Genomic DNA, 18776 nt, shown 5'->3' with positions numbered 1-18776 from the left:
CATAAGCCAGAGCTAAGCAATACTCTGGTAAAATATAAAATAAAAACACTAGGCACATGAATCTCAAAGGTCAGTGGGAGCAACCAGGGGGTGGCATGATAGCTAGAGATGTGGACTTCAAAGTATGAGGTCCCAAGTTTGATCTCTGGAATTACATACACCGTAGTGATGCTATGATGTTCTCATTCTCTCTCACTCTCCCTCTCCCTCTCTCTCTCGTTAACAAATAGATAAATCCAGAGGGTGAAGAAGAGCTTGGCAGTGGTGCACTTGGTTAAGTACAAATGTCACAATACGCTAGGACCTGGGTTTGAACCTTTGGTCCCCACCTGCAAGGGAAAATCTTCATGAGCAGAGAAGCAGTGCTGCAGGTATCTCTCCTTCTCATTTTTTACCTCCCTCTTCTTTCTCAATTTCTGTCTCTATCCAATAAATAATAAATAAAATAAATCTAGGGTGGTGGGCACACTGGGTAGAGCGCCTATGTTACCATGCATAAGGAAGGACCCAGGTTCAAGTTCCTGATCTCTATGGAGACTCCAGGAGTGGTGAAATTCTGTATGTGTCTCTCTTTTTTCTTTTAATTTTATTATCAGATAGAAACAGAGAGAAATTGAGAGGGGAGGGGGAGACAGAGAGGAAAAGAGACAGAGATACCTGAAGCCATGCTTCACCACTCATGAAGCTTTCCCCCTGCAGGTGGGACCAGGGGCTTCAACCTGGATCCTTGTGCATAGATGTGTGTGCTTAACCAGCTGCGCCACCACCTGGCCTCTCAAAAGTGTCTTTTTTCCATCTCTCCTCTGTTTCTATAAGAAAAAGAAAGAAATGGCCACCAGGAGCAGTGGAGTCATTGTGCAGGAACCCAACCCCAGCGACTATGTTACAATGCACAAGGTCCTGAGTTTTAAGCGCCTGGTCATTACCTGCAGTGGGGGGGGGGGGGGGGGGGAAGCTTCACGAGCAGTGAAGCTGTGCTGTAGGTGTCTCTCTTCTCTCTCTCTTTCTCCCTTCAGCTAAAATAGCAGAAGAGACTATTTATTGTAGATAGGTTACATCCAGCCACAATGAGAACAGAACTAGTTCAGAATGTCAAGTCCAAGGCAAAGGAGCAAAAGGGACTGTGTTTTGTTATGAGGGACCTCTCCCTCTATCTGCCTCTTCTCTCTTGATTTCACTGTCTCTATCAAATAAATAAATAATTCATGGATTAAAAGAAAACTACTTAAAAAAAAAAACAACCCCAAACTCCTGAATATTAGGTGATAAATTCTGTGGCCTGGGAGGTTAAGTACGATACTGGACTTTCAAGCCTGAGGTCCTAAATTCAGTCCTCAGCAGTGCATGTACCAGAGTGATGCTTTGGTCCCCTTTCTCCCTCCTCTGATCTCTCTCACTGATAAATAAGAAATAATTTAAAAAGTAGGGTGCTAGGTGATGGTGCACCTGGTTGAGCTAACACATTACCAAGTGCAAGGACCCAGGTTCAAACCCCCTCTCCAACTGGAACAGTGTTGCAGGTTTCTCCCTCTCTTTCTTTTTTAATTTTTTAAAGATTTTATTTATTTGTGGTCCGGGAGGTGGCACAGTGGCTGGTTCTTTCTCTCCTCCTACCTTCCTCATGAATAAATAAATAATTTTAAAATATATTATTTATTTTTTAAATTTATTTCCTTTTTGTTGCCCTTGTTGTTTTTATTGTTGTTGTAGTTATTGTTGATGTCGTCGTTGTTGGATAGGACAGAGAGAAATGGAGAGAGGAGGGGAAGACAGAGAGGGGGAGAGAAAGATAGACACCTGCAGACCTGCTTCACCTCCTGTGATGCGACTCCCCTGCAGGTGGGGAGCCGGGGGGGGGCTCAAACAGGGATCCTTATGCCGGTTCTTGCGCTTTGCGCCACATGCGCTTAACCCACTGCACTACTGCCTGACTCCCTATTTATTTATTAATAAGAAACATAGGAGGAGAAAGAACCAGGCATCACCCTGGTACATGTGCTGCCAGGGATTAAACTCAGGACCTCATGCTCGAGAGTCTGATGCCCTATCAACTGTGCCACCTCCTGGACCACTCCCTCTCTCTTTCTATCTCTCCACCTCTTCTTTCTCCTGTTAAAAAAAAAAAAATTACTAACATTGGGTTTCTCTATGCTCCCAACCCAGGTTCAAGCATAGGCCTCTACTGCATTTAGGAAAGATTTGGTGCTGCATTCTCTCCGTCCCCATCCCCGCCTTTACCTAAAAACAAACAACAAAAACCTGTGGTATTTGGGACATCTTTTGGATATTTGAGTAGAGGTGGTGAGCAGGTGGCAAGACAGAGGAACCCGAGGTTCTGTTGCCAGGCCTAGGCTTAAAAGTGGGATTTAGAGCCACAAACTAGACAACAGCATCTGGGAATGAATGGAGAAGTCAAGGGGCCCAGGAAGGATAGTGGCTAGTGTGCTGCTTATAGAATGCTGGCTCAGCGTGTGCACTGAGCCCCAGTCATGGTCAACTCTCTGATGACCCTGTTAGCTTTGTGCCTAGAGGACAGTCCCTTTGATCTCCTTTGAGATAGGAGACAAACTCCCAAGTTGAGAGCCATATAAGGTGAGCTCCTGGAATGTTGGCTGGAACTCCTCTATCTCCTGACCTGGAAGAAATTAGTATGACCCATGACCTTTTCAGAAGAAATAATCTTGCAGAAACAATTAAAATTTTTTTTAATTGGAAAAAGAAAATTTGTACAAATTCAGTCATCTGGCTTCAAGAGAGTCACCCTCCCTCTGCAGCCACATCCTTGGAGACCTGGGAGACGACTGGACTGGAGGAGACCAAGGCCCTGGCTCTTCGGTGCTGTCCAGCAGGCGGAATAATTGGGCGTCCACTTTCCTGGACAGAAGTCAGGGGAGGAGAGGCTGCAGTTGTGCCAAGGGTGGGGCCTGGGGTTGTGGACGGTTCCGGGCAAGGGCTCAGGAAGGATGGGTACCCACCCCTCAGAGGACTCCAGATCAGATGCCAGAGACCCTCACCTTTTCTGTTGCCGCAGTTCTGCCCTCTGGACCCTGAGTACTTGCAGTACAGGGTCGTCCTGGAACTCACTGCCGTCGGAGTCTGAAGGAAAGAGAGTTCCTGAGGCCCTGCCTCGAAGGTGCTGGATCCCATCAGATCGCGGCGACCTGTGCACCTGGCTCACCTTCTGCAGCCTCCAGAAGGCGGGCGGCCTGGAATAAGAGGTGCTCCGGAGGGGCGTAGCCCGCAAGGGCCCCCACCTGGCCCTGAGGGGGCGTGGCCTCAACTCCAGCCGCAGCGTCCAAAGCTGGAGGGGGCGTGGCCCTGTGCTGCGGGAGCCCGGCTCCCACCCGGCAGCCGCCTTTGTCCTTCCCAGACACCCAGCCAGCAGCAGGGGGCGTGGCCTCGGGCCACCTGGACCTCTGCGGGGTCTTTGCCGGGAGAGCCTGTGAATCCCAGAGCCGGGTCTTAACCTTGTGTGTGGCCTTCATTTTGGGCGATTCCGACTGGGGGCACGTGAGGCGAGAGGGTGTGTCCTCCGGGCTGTCAGCAAAGAGTCGGGCGCTCACTACCTGGCCCAGCGCGCCTCGGAGCAGGGGGCCTGGGCCCTCCCCAGCTGTGAGGACTGGCTCAGCCTGTTCCCCGGGCGGAGCTCGGCCCTTGGGCTGGGTGGGGCTGCTTGGAGCAGCCACTGGAGGGCCGTGGGTGACAGCGGGGCACAAGGGAGCAGCAGCTGGAGGCGCAGGGACAGAGGCAGGGGGCACAGGGGCAGAGGCAGGGGGCGCAGAGGCAGGGGGCGCAGGGACAGAGGCAAGGGGTGCAGGGGCAGAGACAGGGGGCGCAGGGACAGAGGCAAGGGGCGCAGGGGCAGAGGCAGGGGGCGCAGGGGCAGAGGCAGGGGGCGCAGGGGCAGGGGGCGCAGGGACAGAGGCAGGGGGCGCAGGGGCAGAGACAGGGGGCACAGGGACAGAGGCAAGGGGCGCAGGGGCAGAGGCAGGGGGTGCAGGGGCAGAAGCAGGGGGCGCAGGGCCAGAGGCAGGAGGCATAGGAGGAATAGCCCCGAGAGGTATCCAGGGGGCAGACTGAGGGGCCCAGAAGACCCCCTGAGGGCTGGGACCCCAAAAGATCTGTGGAGAGTAGCCTGGGGGCACAGAAGGCCTTTCCACATAGAAGGCCTCCGGGGGACCAGGTCGGGCCACATCGCCCCAAGGTGGCACGCAGCTAGGCCGACTTCTCAGGGAGGCACGGGTCTCCTCAGGAACAAGGTAGGTCTGCTGATGGATGGGGATGGGGACCTGAGGGAGAGGAAGGGCAGAGGGTCCTCAGTCCCTCCCAGGCTTTCCTTCCTCCATCTTCCCCTTAATGTCCACTTCCCACCCCTTTGTTCCTCTCTCCCCCATGTTATCTCACCGGAGGGGCGAGGGCAGGGGTCCGAGGCAGCACCCAGGTCCCATCACCCTGCCCTCCTGGAGCCTGTTCGAGCTGATGAGTCTGCTCGAGCTTCCGAGCCTGTTCAAGCTTCCGCTGCTGCCGCCACTGGTACAAAATGTCATCCTCCGGCCTCAGAGGTGCCTGAGCGGAGACTGGGGCCGTGGAAGGAATGGGGTCCGGTACTGGGGGTGCTGTGGGGTGGGGCAAGAAAGGAGAAGATAGGTCAGGCAGAGGTCTGGGTGATGAGCAAACCAAGGAGCACCTTGCACACCCCCTTCCCTGTACCAGAGGTTGTTCACATAGTCTCTCCAGATAATGTCGGAACTCCTAAAGTGGGAAAAGGTGCAGAGTCAGAAGAAAGAGCACTCAAGGGTCTTCCAACCTGTCATCAGTGAACTCTCCTGTTTTCTTTTCTTGCCAACAGGGTTAGCATTGGGGGGGGGGGAGGGAGTCAGTGTCTACATGCCTCCACTGTTCTCAGGGGCTTTTAAAAAATATATATATAGCTAATGAGAGACTGAGAAAGATAAAGAGGAAGAGCCAGAGAGAAGGGAAGACGCCTGCAGCACTGCTCCACAGCTTGTGAAGCTTCCTATTAGGTGGGGAAAGGGGTCTTAAACCAGAGTCCTCACACATGGCAAACCATGCATTCTACAGGTAAGTCACTGCCCACAGCCCCTCCCACATCACTCAGCCTTTTGTTCATCCAAGGATGTTGCCATGTGCTAGGCCATGTTCTAGATGCTGTGTGGTTACAGCAAATAAGAAAGATCCAGAGGGGACAGGAGGTAGCGCAGTGGGTTAAGCGCACATGGTGCAAAGCGTAAGGATTCTGGTCCCAGCCCCTGGGCTCCCCACCAGCAGGGGGGTCGCTTCACAAGCAGTGAAGCAAGTCTGCAGGTGTCTGTCTTTCTCTCCCCCTCTCTGTCTCCCCTCTTCTCTCAATTTCTTTCTGTCCTATCCAACAACAGCAATGACAATAGTAATAATGACAACAACAAGGGCAACAAAATGGGAAAAATAGCCTCCAAGAGCAGCAAGAGCAGTGGATTCATAGTGTAGGCACTGAGCCCCAGCAATAACCCTGGAGGCAAAAAAAAAAAAAAAAAGAAAGAAAGAAAGAAAGAAAAAGATCTGAGGGCCTGAAGTAAGTATCCGGGTTTCAGCCCCTGGTTCCCCACCTGTGTACCAGAATGATATTCTAGTTCTTGCCCTCTCATAAGTTAGTATTTTAATATTTTATTTTAATGAGAGGGATATAAAGAGTGATGTATATACAGAGACCAGAGATCTGCTCAGCTCTGGTTTAAGGTGGTGTGAGGGATTGAACCTGAGACCTCAGAGCCTTAGGCAGGAAAGTCTTTTATAAAAAATTATAAAAAGGACTGGGGATATTTTACCAAAGTAAAAGACTCTGGGGTGGTTAGGTGGGGAGAATACAGATCCAAGAAGGATGACAGAGGACCTAGTGGGGGTTGTATTGTTATATGGAAAGCTGAGAAATGTTATGCATGTACAAACTACTGTTTTTACTGTTGAATGTAAAACATTAATTACCAAAAAATAAATAAATAAATAAATAAACAATAAATAAAATAAATAAATATGGAAAAAAAAAGAGCTGGGGAGATAGCACAATAGTTATGCAAAGGACTTTCACGCTGAGTGGGGGTAGATAGCATAATGGTTATGCAAAGAGACTCTCATGCCTGACACTCTGATGTCCCAGTTCAATCCTAACACAAACATAAGCCAGAGCTGAGCAGTGCTCTGGTAAAAAAAAAAAAAAAAAAGACTTTCATGTATGAGGCTCCAAGGTTCCAGATTTAGTCTCCAACACCAACATGAGCTGTGAGCAGTGCTGTGGTTTAAAAAAAAAAAAAAAAGGGAGCTGCGTGGTAGTGCAGTGAGTTAAGCGCACATGGCGCAAAGCCCAAGGACCGGCTTAAGGATTCTGGTTCGAGCCCCCGGCTCCCCACCTGCAGGGGAGTCACTTCAGTCAGTGAAGCAGGTCTGCAGGTGTCTATCTTTCTTTCCCTCTGTCTTCCCTTCCTCTCTCCATTTCTCTCTGTCCTATCCAACAGTGATATCAATAACAACAACAATAATGACTACAACAACAATAAAAAACAAGGGCAACAAAGGGGGAAATAAATAAATATAAATATATATATATATATATATATATATATATATATATATATATATATATATATATATCAATGTGGTCTGATAGATGGCACAGTGGATAAAGTGCTGGACTCTCAAGCATGACCTGAGTTCAATCCCTGGCAGCACAATCCCCTGCAGGTTAAGGGGATGCTTCATGAGTGGTGAAGCAGTGCTGTAGGTGTCTCTCTTCTTCTATTTATTTAGTCCCTTTTGTTGCCCTTGTTGTTTTATTGTTGTAGTTTTATTGATGTTGTTGTTGTTAGGACAGAAAGAAATGGAGAGAGGAGGGTAAGACGGAGATGGGGAGAGAAAGACAGACACCTGCAGACGTGTTTCACTGCTTGTGAAGTGACTCCCCTGTAGGTGGGGAGCCTGGGGCTTGAATCAGGATCCTTCCACTGGTCCTTGTGCTTTGCACCATGTGCGCTTAACCCACTGCACTACCGCCCGACTCCCTCTCTTCCTCTTTATATTCCTCTCCCTTCTCGACTTCAATCTCTATCAATAGATAAATAACTACTAAAATCATCTAAAATAAATATATATAAAGTTTTCATAGTCTTTTGCTGAAAAAATCCAATGTGGCGCCAAATTTGCAAAAAGTCTCCTGACTTTGGAGCTTCATATTCAAAAGTTCAGAACTAAAGAGAGAATGCAAACAAGAAGACCTCCTCCTCCCAGGCCCCCAGAGAACTAGCACTGCTCAGCTCTAGCTTATGGTAGTACTGGGGATTGAACCTGGGATCTTAGAGGCTCATGTATGGAGAAATCTTTTGCATAACCACTATGCTATCTCCCCAACTCAAGAACCTGCCAGATTAGTGACAGCCACGGTTACTGGAACTATGCTAAGAGCTCTGTATATTCACCAGCTCCTAGAATCTTCACAATGCAGCCAACGAGTATAACTATTACTCTTGTTTTAAAATTGAGGAAACAGGTTCAAAGTGGCCCAACATCATTAAGCTGGTTGAGGACAGAGTTGGAATTCTCAACCACGCTGGCACTCAGTCTTTACCTTCTTGAACTTACCAGGTGCTCTAGGGTCACAGCCTTTGCTGGAGTCGGGGGTGAAGGCCATGGAGAAGGGAGAGAGGCCATCAGAGCTGACAGGCAAGGACGAATTACTGGCATCACTGGGACTGAAGGAGGAGGAGGAGGAGACCTTGCTGGAGGGAGAAGGCAGAAGTGAGGCCACAGTGGTATGGAGGGAGTAGGGAAGGTGTCTGGAGCTGTAGGAATGGGGAGACAGACAGGGGGCAGGGGAGGCACCTGCGTTTTAGCAGCTGTGCAGCTCTGTTTTGCAAGCTGAGTGTCTCTAGGTCCAGCAGGGATGAGTTCCATGTGTTGAGGTTCTGTGGGGTGAGAGGGGTCAGACATCAAACCCTACCCCACAGCTTGCTGAGAAATAGGTTCTGGTTTGCACTCCAGTTGACACCTTTTTCACAATGCTGACTTCAAATCTGCTCCTCCTCCTCAGAGAAGAGAGAATCAGTGTTCCTATGTTGGGGGAGGGAGGGTGGTCACACAGTTATTGCTCGTGGAGAAGGAGTAACCCTCCCTTCCTGACTAGCCACAAAGGTCTATCCTCTGGTCCACTGTGACTGGCTCAAAGATGAGTGACTGACAATAAACCCTAGGGCTCTGAATGAAGGGACTGAAAAAAACTCCTTCTCACCACTGGCATAACTAAGTTAGAATCCTAGAGCTGGGGGTCGGTCGGTAGTGCAGCGGGTTAAGCGCACATGGCGCTCAGCACAAAGACTGGAGCAAGGATCCCAATTCAAGCCCCTGGCTCCCCACCTGCAGGGGAGTGGCTTCACAAGCAGTGAAGCAGGTCTGCAGGTGCCTATCTTTCTTTCCCCCTCTCTGTCTTCCCTTCCTCTCTTGGGTTCTCTCTGTCCTATCCAACAACAATGACAACAATAACAACAATGATAAACACCAAGGGCAACAAAAGGGAAAAAATAGCTTCCAGGAGCAGTGGATTCCTGGTTAAGTGAACACATTACCATGCCCCAGGTCCCTACCTACAGAGGAGAAGCTTTACAAATTTTCCTTCTCTATGTCTCTGTAAGTAAATAAAAAAATAGTGAAAAACCCTAGAGCTACTGAGGGTCTTCTTAGGGAACACTTACTTGAAACTGAGGCCAACAAAGAACAGTGAGCTGAAAGATCTAGTGCCAATATGGTTCTAGCACTTAGATCCAGCCATTTTTGAAAGTTGCCACTTTGGATTTCTTGATTGCGTTAGCTAACAAATCCTCAGTATTATTATCATTAATTAGATAGGACAGATAGAAATTGAGAGGGGAGGAGAAGACAGAAAGGGAGAGACAGCGGTCCAGGAGGTGGTGCAGTGGTAAAGCTTTGGACTCTGAAGCATGAGGTCCTGAGTTCGATCCCCCGGCAGCACATGTGCAAGAGTGATGTCTCGTTCTTTCTCTCTCTTCCTATCTTTCTCATAAATAAATAAAATCTTAAAAACAAAAAAAAAAAGAAAGAAAAAAGAATGGGAGAGACAGAGCGGGGGCCAGGTGATGGCACATCAATTAAGCGCACTTATTACCAAAAGCCAGGACACAGGTTCAAGACCCTGCTCCCCATCTGCAAGGGGGGGGTCACTTCACAAGTGGTGAGGTGGGGCTCCAAGTGTTTATCTTTCTCTCCCCCTCTATATCTCCCTTCCTCTCTCAATTTCTTTCTGTCCTATCATTTAAAAAAGGAAAATAAATGGCTGCCAGGTATGGTGGACTCATAGTGCCAGAACCTAATCCCAGTAATAACCCTGGTGGCAATAAGAGAGAGAGAGAGAGAGACCTGCAGACCTGCTTCACTGCTATTGAAGCTTCCCCCTCTGCAGGTGAGGAGTGGGGGCTCAAACCCGGATAATGTGTGTACTCAATTGGGCACACTGCCACCTGACCCCCCAGAAGTACACTTTTTTTTTTTTTTTTGGTCTAAGCTTCTTTGGTTGAGGACAGACTTTTACTCTTTTTTTTTATTTTGCCTCCAGTTACTTGGGCTTGGTGCCGGCACTACAAATCTACCACTCCTGGTGTGGTGGCCTTTCCACCCCACCGCCAGCCCCCACCTTCCTTTTCATTCAATAGCACAGAGAGGAATCGAGAGGGGAGAGGGGAGATAGAGAGAGGGAGAGAAATATAGACACCTGTAGACCTGCTTCACTGCTCATAAAGCATCCTGCTGCAGGTGAGGAGTGAGGGCTCAAACCTGGGTCCTTACACATATCCTTGCATGTGGTACTATGTGTATTTAACGGGGTGTACCACTGCCCGGATCCCCAGACTCTTACTCTTTTAACTTAAAAAATTTATTATTATTATTATTTTATTGCATTAGAGACAAATCAAGGGGGGTGGGAGGCGAGCGGTAGTGCGCTAGGTTAAGATCACATAGTATGAAGCACAAGGACCTGCTCAAGGATCCTAGTTCAAGCCCCTGGCTTCCCACATTGCAGAAGGGTTGTTTTGCTTCACAAGTAATGAAGCAGGTCTGCAGGTGTCTGTACTTCTCTCCCCCTCTCCTCAAAAAACTTCTCTGTTCTATCCAATAAAATGGGAGAAATGGCCACCAGGAGCAGTGGATTTGTAGTGACAGCACTTAGCCTCAGGGATAACCCTAGAGGCAAAGAGAGAGAAAGAGAGAAAGAGAGAGAGAGAGAGAGAGAAATCAAGAGGGAAAAGGGAGAAAGAGAAGGGAGAGAGTGAGACCTGCAGTATTGATTCATCGTTAGTGAAGCTTCCCCCCTGCAGGTGGGGACCAGAGGTTTGAACCCAGTTCCTTTTGCATGATAACATGTGTGCTCAACCAGGAGTGCCACTACTCAGCCGTCAGATTCTTATTCTATCCCAGGGTTGGTGTTTTCAGTTCAGGTACACAGGAGGAAGTGGATGAGGATATCACCTGTTTTATTTCCTTAAGGGGGCCCATAGCCTTAGCCTGAGATGCGCTGGCCACTTTGGCAAGAGTTGGAATTGCTGTATTCAGTCCTCTTTCTGGTTCACTGGTTCCTGCTGAGAAGCCCCAACTGAATTAGAAGGATGCAGAAGAGTGTTTGGGTGGGTGGGGGGGGAACACTGATCAGGAAAGATATTAGGCCAAGAGAGGATGGGACTAAAGCAGGTACCTGCTACAAGACTGCTGGGGTCTGAAGATTCAGGCTGTAGCCACCAAAAGTCATCTGAAGTTGGGCCTGCAGGCTGGCGCTCCTCTCTGCTGGTTGGCTGAGCCTGGCGAAACCTGTTTATGTATCTGTGAGCACCACGAATGGGAGGTGAGTGGGAAGGAGGCAAAATAAGAACAATAACCTGTCTACAGCCATACCACCCTGAACACACCTGATCTCGTCTGATTTCGGAAGAACAATAACCCAGTAGTCCATGTGTGGCAAGTGCCATGGCAGTGTTGCTTCCTCAAACATCTTTTTTTTTAAATTCTTTTTTTCCAATAAATTTTCATTTATTTATTTATTAGATAAGAGACAGAGAGAAACTGAGAGAAAGGAGGGGGAGATAGATAAGGGAAGAGACAGAGAGATACCTGCAGGCCTGCTTTACCGCTCATTGCTCTTTGTTCTGCTTTTGTTTTTTATAAGCTATACCCTTTATTATTATTTACTATTGAATAGAGACAGAGAAATTGAGAGGGAAGGGGGAAGAGAGAAAAAGAGACACTTGTAGCATTGCTTCACTACTTGTGAAGATTCCCTCCAGCAGGTGGAGACTGGAGGCTTGAACCAGAGTCTTTGCACCCTGTAATGTGTGCTCTCAACCAGATGCGCCATCACCCAGCCCTACTACATCCTTTTTTTAAGAGAAAATTTTTTTTTTAAGATTTACTTTGGGGGCTGGGTGGTGGTGCACCTCATTAAGCATACACATTACAATGCACAAGGGCCCAGGTTCAAGCCCCTGGTCCCCACCTGCAGGGGAAAGCTTTGCAAGTGGTGAAGCAGTGCTGCAGGTGTCTGTCTCTCTCCCTCTTTGTCTCCCCCTCCTCACAATTTCTGGCTGTCTCTATCCAATAAATAAATAAAGATAATAAACTTAAAAAACATTTATTTTGGATAGAGACAGAGCAATCAAGAGGGAAGAGCATAAGAGTGCTAAAGCACATAGCTTTACCACACTGCTTTACCACTTGTGAGACTTCCTCCCTGTAGGTGGGAACTGGGGGCTTAAACCCAGGTCTTTGTGCATGGTGCTCAACCAGGTGTACTACCACCCAGCCCCATAAACTGTATCTTTTAAAATTTATTTATTTGAAAGAAAGAGCCAGATCACCACTCTGGCATATGTGGTGCTGGGGAGCAAATTCAGTACCTCATGCGTTCCAGGCCAACATTGAGTCACCTCCTGAGCGTTTCTCTCTCTTCATTAATGTAATAATGTGATGCCAGGAAATAACCCAGGAGTAAGCCCTTATTCATATGTGACATTCTACTGAGCTGCCTCCCTGAATCATTTTTTGTTTGTTTGTTTTATTTATTTATTTTGCCAGAGCACTGCTCAGCTCTGGCTTATGGTGGTGCCTGGAGATTGAATTTAGGATCTTGGAGTTTCAGGCATGAAAGTCTTTTTTTGTATAACCATTATGCTATCTCCCAGTCCCTTAGTCTGTCTCTCTTTTTTTTTTTCCCTCCAAGGTTATCCCTGAGGCTTGGTGCTGGCACTATGAATCCACTACTCCTAGAGGCCATTTTTCATTTTTACTGGATAGGACAGAGAGAAATTGAGATACGAGGGAGAGAGGGAGAGGGAGAGAGAGAGAGAAAGCCTGCAGACCTGCCTCACCACTTGTGGAGCAATCCCCCTTGCAGGTGGGGAGCTAGATTTTCGAACCAGGATCCTTAAGCCAGTCCTTATGCTTTGTACAATATGTGCTTAACCAGGTGTACCAAAGCCTGCCCCCCCCCCCTTTTAAGATAGAGACAGAATGGCAGAGAGACCACAATAGTAGGGACTGAACTTGAACCTGGATCATATACAAGGCAAAACAGCACACTATCCATGTGAGCTATTTCACCAGCCCCCTGAACTTTTTTTTCCCCTACCAGATCACTGCTCTGCTTTGCTCTGCTCTGGCTTATGGTGGTGTAGGGGGATTGAATCTAGGATCTTGGAGGCTCAGGCATGATAGTCTCTTTGCATAACCACTGTGCTGTCTCCCCACTTAATTTTTTTTAAATGTAGTTTTTATTTTTATTTTGTTATTTTATTTAAAGATTTATTTATTAATTAGGAAGATAGAGGAGGAGAAAGAAAGAACCAGACATCACTCTGGCACATGTCCTGCTGGGGATCGAACTCAGGACCTCATGCTTGAGAGCCCAAAGCTTTATCACTGCGCCACCTCCCGGACCACCCCACTTAATTTTTAATCTATGTTTTTGAGATACAGAAATGAGAGAGAAGCAGAGATGCCAAAGTACTGCTCTGCTTGCCATGGAGTTCCATTGGTGCTATCCAGGGTACTTCTATGTGCTATCAAGGAACGTACCCCAGGCATCACACACACTAAGGTGTGTGCTCTGCCTGATGAGCTACCCTACCTCTGTCTGTCCCCACTCTCCTTTTTCATACACAGCTATACGATTTTTTGGCTGTACCATAGCCAATCTTTTAGAGTTATTTTTACCAGGTCTCCTTGTAATATTATGGCCATGTAACTAAGTCCTGGGTGCTATCATTTTGGCAAGTGGATGTGGTTGGAAGTCATTCTGCTCTATGAAGGAAAGGACTACAGACTAGAGGTGGCCGAGCAACAAGACAGAAGGAAACTGTTTCTGATGCACTAGCTAGTGGCTGACATATCCGCAACTCTGGCCACTTCTGCCCGGACTGTTATATGAGGGAGAAAGACATGCTATTGTGTTTAAGCCACAATTAATCTGGGACTCTTTGTTATAGTAGCTGCACTGCAACAAACCCAAGCACCCATTATCTGAAGGGCATTATTACAGATGTTTTGCAGACACTTACAGAATAAAAGCAAGCTTAAAGCAGTCCCCGGGGCTGTGTGCCATTAATATCCTCATTTACAGATAAAGAAACTGAAGCCAGAATCATAATGTGAGTAAGAGTAAGTGACAGGGTGGGAGAGACAGCATAATGGTTATGCACAAAGACGCTCATGTCCAAGGCTCCAGGGTCCCAGGTTCAATCCCCCACATCATCGTAAGCCAGAGCTAGGAAGGAGAGAGAGAGAGAGAGAGAGAGAGAGAGAGAGAACTGAGCTTTGAATTCAGGCTATCTAGCTCCAAAGCTCTTCATAAAACATGTGAAGTGTGGTCTTAAAATAGTGCTGTATAAATATCTCTGGTTGTGATGATTATTACAGGATGCTTACTCCTCCCCTAAACCGAAAGCTTCCACCCCCCCCAATCCATTGTGGTCTGCAGGTACTTACTTGGCCACCACAGAGTCCACACTGTTAGTCAGGGTTGGTGGTGGGGATGCGCCTATCTGTCCCTCAGTGCTGCTGGGTGGGGAAGGGGTATCTGAGCTGGAAGGCCAGGGCTCCTCATACGGCTCAGAGGACTTGGGGTCTGTGGCTGGCATGTTGGGAGCTTCTGGGGGCCTGGATATCTGGGACCTAGATGGGTTCAGCATCTACAAGAGGGAGCACAGGAGAAGTAAAAAGTTAGGCCTGAGGAATCTGCCCTCTAAGAGTACAAAGACACACATGGAACCTTAGTCCTGAGCTGCTGAAACACATCCCACTGTATGAAGAACTCAAGAGTGACAGAGGTTTGATGGTAAACCAAGTGGTAGGGGCCTGGATCAGGGCAGGTCCACAGGCAGGCTGGAAGGGCTATCTATTAACCTTGAGCCTCCTTTTCTCAATATGTGCCTCCTTCCCTCAGTTTTTAAAAAAAGATTATTTTTTTTTATAAGTAGAAACTCTTTAAAAATATTTATTTCTTGGACTGGGACAGAGAGAAATTGAGAGGGGAGGGAGAGAGGGAGAGAGGGAGCAAGAGACACATACCTGCAGCCCTGCTTCACCACTCGTGAAGCTTTTCCCCTACAGGTGGGGACCAGGGGTTTGAACCTGGGTCCCTGTGCATTGTAACATGTGTACTCAACCAAGTGTGCCACTACCTGGCCCGTTTCTTTTTTAAGATTTTATTTATTTATTCATGAGAAATGATAGGAGAAAGAACCAGACATCACTCTGGCACATGTGCTGCCAGGGATCGAACTCAGGACCTCATGCTTGAGAGTCTAATGCTTCATCTACTGCACCACCTCCCGGACCACAGCCCCTGGGTTTTTTGTTTGTTTGTTTGTTTGTTTGTTTTTTTATTGAATAGTAACAAGAGAGAAATTGAGAGGAAAGGGGAAGATAGAGGAGAGAGACAGAGAGACAGAGAGACACCTGCAGCCTTGCTTTAACACTTGTGAAGCTTTCCTTCTGCAGATGGGGACCAGGAACTTGAACCTAGGTCCTTGTGTATTGTAATATGTGCACTCAACCAGGTTGCCACCACCTGGCCCTTTTTAAACTTTTTTATTTTTAATAATTAAAAAAAAATTTTTTTTTTTTTGCCTCCAGGGTTATGGCTGGGGCTCGGTGCCTACACTACACATCCACTGCTCCTGGAGGCCATTTTCCCCATTTTGTTGCCCTAGTTATTATCCTTGTTGTTGTCATTGCTGTTGTTCAAAGAAATCAAGAGACGAGGGGAGACAGAGAGGGGGAGAGAAAGACAGACACCTGCAGACCTGCTTCAATGCTCCTGAAGCCACTCCCCTGCAGGTGGGGAGCAGGGAGTTTGAACCAGTATCCTTCCTCAGGTACTTGCACTTTGTGCCATGTGTGCTTAACCCACTGCGCTACCGCCTGACCCCCAATTTTTAAATTTTTATTATCTTTATTAATTTGATAGCAACATCCAGAAATTAAGAGGGAGGGGGATATAGAGAGGGAGAGAGACAGAGAGAAACCTGCAGCACAGCTTCACCCTTTGCCAAATTTTCTCCCTGCAGGTGGGGATTTGGGGCTCAAACCCAGGTCCTTGTGCACTATAATATGTGTGCTCAAGCAGGTGCGTCACCACCTGGCCTTCCTTCCCTCAATCTTTACCCCCTTGCTATTGGGCTAGCATACAGCATTCCCTGTGGGGTGTCTCATCTTGGGTTGCCAGGTCTGGCTTCAAGATGGCCAGTAGTGGCTTTGGCCAAGGAGAGTGTCCCCAAAGGGGCTGTCTTGATTGGAGGAAACTGTCAGGCTGCAAGGAAATGAGACGGAAGGACAAAGGATGGTCACAGTAGTCCCAGGTCGGGGTGGGGCTCATTGGAGTTGGAATCAGTATGGAAGAGGAGGGGGGGATTAGGCTCTGACTGCCACCAATTCCTAGAAGAGATGGACTATAATTCCCACAAGGCACTGGTGAATATTTAAGATAATAATACTGGAGGAATGATTCTTACCAGCACTTGGAGCAGTCACACATGATGGTTCTCAATTCCAGATCAAATTTAAGAATCTTTGTATGTGTGTTGTGTTGTGTTTTGTTTTGCTCTGTTGGGGCTTTGTGTCTATGCTATTTCACTACTCCTGATGGATTCTTTTTTCCCTCTCTTTTAAATTCAGATAGAGACAGAAAGCAGGTGGGCGGTGTGGACAGAAGACATCATAGCACCATGAAACTTTCTGTGGTGTAGCTGCTTCCATGTGGTGTCTGGGACATGAACACTGGTCCTTCTGCATGTCTAAGTGTGTGCTCAACTAAGTGAGCTATCTCCTGGCCCTGAAAAAAAAAGTTATTTTTTGGGGGGCCAGGCAGTAGCTCAGTGGGTTAGTTAGTGCACATAGCACGAAGCCCAAGTACCGGTGTAAGGATCCCAGTTCAAGCCCCCCGCTCCCCACCTGCAGGGGAGTCACTTCACAGGCGGTGAAGCAGGTCTGCAGGTGTCTATCTTTCTCTCCCCCCCACTGTCTTTCCCTCCTCTCTCCATTTCTCTCTGTCCTATCCAACAACAAAGATAGCAACAACTATAATGAAAACAATAACAACAAGGGCAACAAAATGGGAAAAATGGCCTCCAGGAGCAGTGGATTCGTAGTGCAGGGACTGAGCCCCAGATATATCTCTGGAGGAAAATAAAATAAATAAAATAAATAAATAAAATGTTTTTCCTTTTTTGTGTGAAGAACTGGGACTTCACCCAAGCACTGTCTCAACACTCTGGATTGCTTTTTTGTTCAGAGGCTGAGTGAAAGAGCAAGAGAGAGAGAGAGAGAGATGCCCCAATACCAGAACTTCCTGCCATAGCACCTCCTATGTGGTTGTAAGGCCTTGAAACTGGACTAAGAGTATGGCAGGGCCCATGAGCTATCTCTTTGGTCCCAGTCTAAGAGTCTTTAAAGAGATGTGTAGGACTTGGGAGATAGCAGAAGCTGCTCTGCACAGGACTTGCATGCAAGAGATACTCAGGTTTGATTCCCTGCGTCAACAGCAGGAGCTGAGTGGGGCTCTGGTAAAACAAGAAATAAAGATGCATAGTCCTCATTCTCAGTCCAAACAGTCAGAATATTTAGAAGTGGAGGACTGGATGTCGTTCATCTTTTTCACAGTGTCTCATGATTTTAAAGTGGAGCTCAGGTCAGCAACCAGTTAGACCCTCTCACCACGCATTTCTCATCATAAGCCCTGAGGACAAGAAGAACGGAGTAGATGGACTACAATCCCCGTCAATCACTGGGCTCCACCTGATCCAAGAATTTCAAAAACAATACCCATGCAAATCTGAGAGCAATATCAAAATTGAAAAACTTAATTGTTGAGCAGACCTTGGATACTCTTAGGGGAAAAAGGTCCTGAGGTCACTAAGAAAGAGGGACGTAAGTCTTTTTAGGGCTTCCGGGATTAAATTCTAGGAGGGACGGGCCACAGGCTGCAGAGCATCTTGGGAGGTGTAGTTCTAGGGATATGGTGAGCCCCCCCCCCTCCCAACCCTCACACACTCCAGATCTCCAGCGAACCGGACTCTAGGGTGTGGTGCTGCTTTCACCCTTGGACTCCCCAGGTGTCTGGTGGTCCCCGGAAAGGGGTCGGCCTCACCTGCGGTCCATCCCAAAGCTATCTCAGTGCTTCCGCCTGCTAGGCTCCTTCACCTGACTGACTAGGCGCATCTTGGTCGCTTAGCGATGCCCTGTCAGCCCGCCTTTCCCCTCGCCAGCCCGCGCGGGGAGAAAGCGCCTTCCCTGCCAACCAATGACAGAACCGAAGAGAAAAGTAATAGAAAAGAGGTAGGAGTGGGCCTTCTCACAATTGGCTGTCGTGTCTGACCGACCGAGAGGGCATGTCTGATTGGGGAACAGTACCGTGCCACAGTGATTGGCAAGTCTTTAGGCCAATAGGAGCGACTGAGTTTTTTTTTGTTTGTTTATTAACGTTAGGAGGGCCTCTCAAAGTGCATTCCTTTTTCTATAGTCGTGGCATCTACCCACTCACCATCTACCTGCTCCTCGGGTCTCCTGTCTACCGTTTTTCCCATTACGCGAGCTGTCGGGGAATCTGCGCCTCCTCTAACGGCTGTCCCTCTGTCGGGTCCCCTCAGTCGGTCCCGCCCAGACGCCTAGCCACATCCGTCTGGCTGCAGGAGCAGCTGCTTGCAGCGAGCGCCAGGTCTGGGCGCCTGGCCCAGTGGCGGGATCCAATGAGCTATTTCAGGCCCCCGCGTGGGCCCCCGGGAGGCCCGCCTGCGCTGTTGGTGCCTGCGCCCCCTGGCTGCTGCTCACCTGGCAGAACCCGATGCCCTGTGCACCCGAGGCTGAGTCAGAGGCACAGAATTAGGCTCAGCTTGCCCCGGGGGGTTGGGCCCAGAACTCAGCTGAGATGAAGTAGGGTCTGTTCTCTGTCCTCCTGACAGCCTGGCCTCGCTACCACATTCCCCGTACCCAGGAATCTGCTCCTAAAACGGCCATGTGCGTCAACCCCAGAGCTGCCTGAGGGGCGGGGGTGGATTAAAGGGACTGGAAACTCGGCACTGTGTTCTCAGGCCCTGGGTCCCACTTGGCAAGACTCCCGCCTCCTCGGCCTCAGTTTCCCCGTCGGGGAGTCGGGGTGTCCTAATGTCATCTCTGGCATTCAGCCGGCGCTCAATAAACGACCAAGTCATTGTTGGACTCTCTGAAGAAGGCTCTAT

General features: G+C 48.4%; 1 protein-coding gene across 4 annotated transcripts; it reads right to left on the bottom strand.

The window, feature by feature from the left end:
- Window positions 1–2688: 2688 nt before the first annotated feature.
- PROSER3 (proline and serine rich 3) lies at window positions 2689–17820 on the bottom strand. 4 transcript variants are annotated; one of them, XM_060185769.1, is made up of 10 exons: window positions 17690–17820; window positions 14029–14231; window positions 10748–10872; window positions 10525–10634; window positions 7870–7952; window positions 7630–7766; window positions 4405–4616; window positions 3179–4289; window positions 3015–3096; window positions 2689–2874 (listed from the first exon to the last, which is right to left on the bottom strand). In XM_060185769.1, exons 2-10 carry the CDS (start codon window positions 14229–14231, stop codon window positions 2739–2741), a joined length of 2199 nt encoding a protein of 732 aa, XP_060041752.1. In that variant the 5' UTR covers window positions 17690–17820; the 3' UTR covers window positions 2689–2738. The 4 variants fall into 4 exon arrangements, with proteins under 4 accessions (XP_060041752.1, XP_060041753.1, XP_060041754.1 ...); XM_060185770.1 differs by having other exon boundaries at window positions 10525–10631; XM_060185771.1 differs by having other exon boundaries at window positions 14029–14214; window positions 17690–17814.
- Between the last annotated feature and the right edge of the window lie 956 nt (window positions 17821–18776).

The sequence above is a fragment of the Erinaceus europaeus genome, chromosome 2 (genome assembly GCF_950295315.1).
Source record: "Erinaceus europaeus chromosome 2, mEriEur2.1, whole genome shotgun sequence".
Classification (NCBI taxonomy): domain Eukaryota; kingdom Metazoa; phylum Chordata; class Mammalia; order Eulipotyphla; family Erinaceidae; genus Erinaceus; species Erinaceus europaeus.
Note: the sequence above shows the minus strand (reverse complement) of the source record. Positions and strands in the feature narration are given on the sequence as shown.

Excerpts from the sequence above, each read along its gene's own strand:
- PROSER3 (XM_060185769.1), bottom strand. The coding sequence starts at position 14,231 with ATGCTGAACCCATCTAGGTCCCAGATATCCAGGCCCCCAGAAGCTCCC. Across the intron at positions 7,953-10,524 it reads CCCTTAAGGAAATAAAACAG|AACCTCAACACATGGAACTC; the intron begins GTGATATCCTCA and ends CTCACCCCACAG. Across the intron at positions 3,097-3,178 it reads CCTTCTGGAGGCTGCAGAAG|ACTCCGACGGCAGTGAGTTC; the intron begins GTGAGCCAGGTG and ends TCTTTCCTTCAG.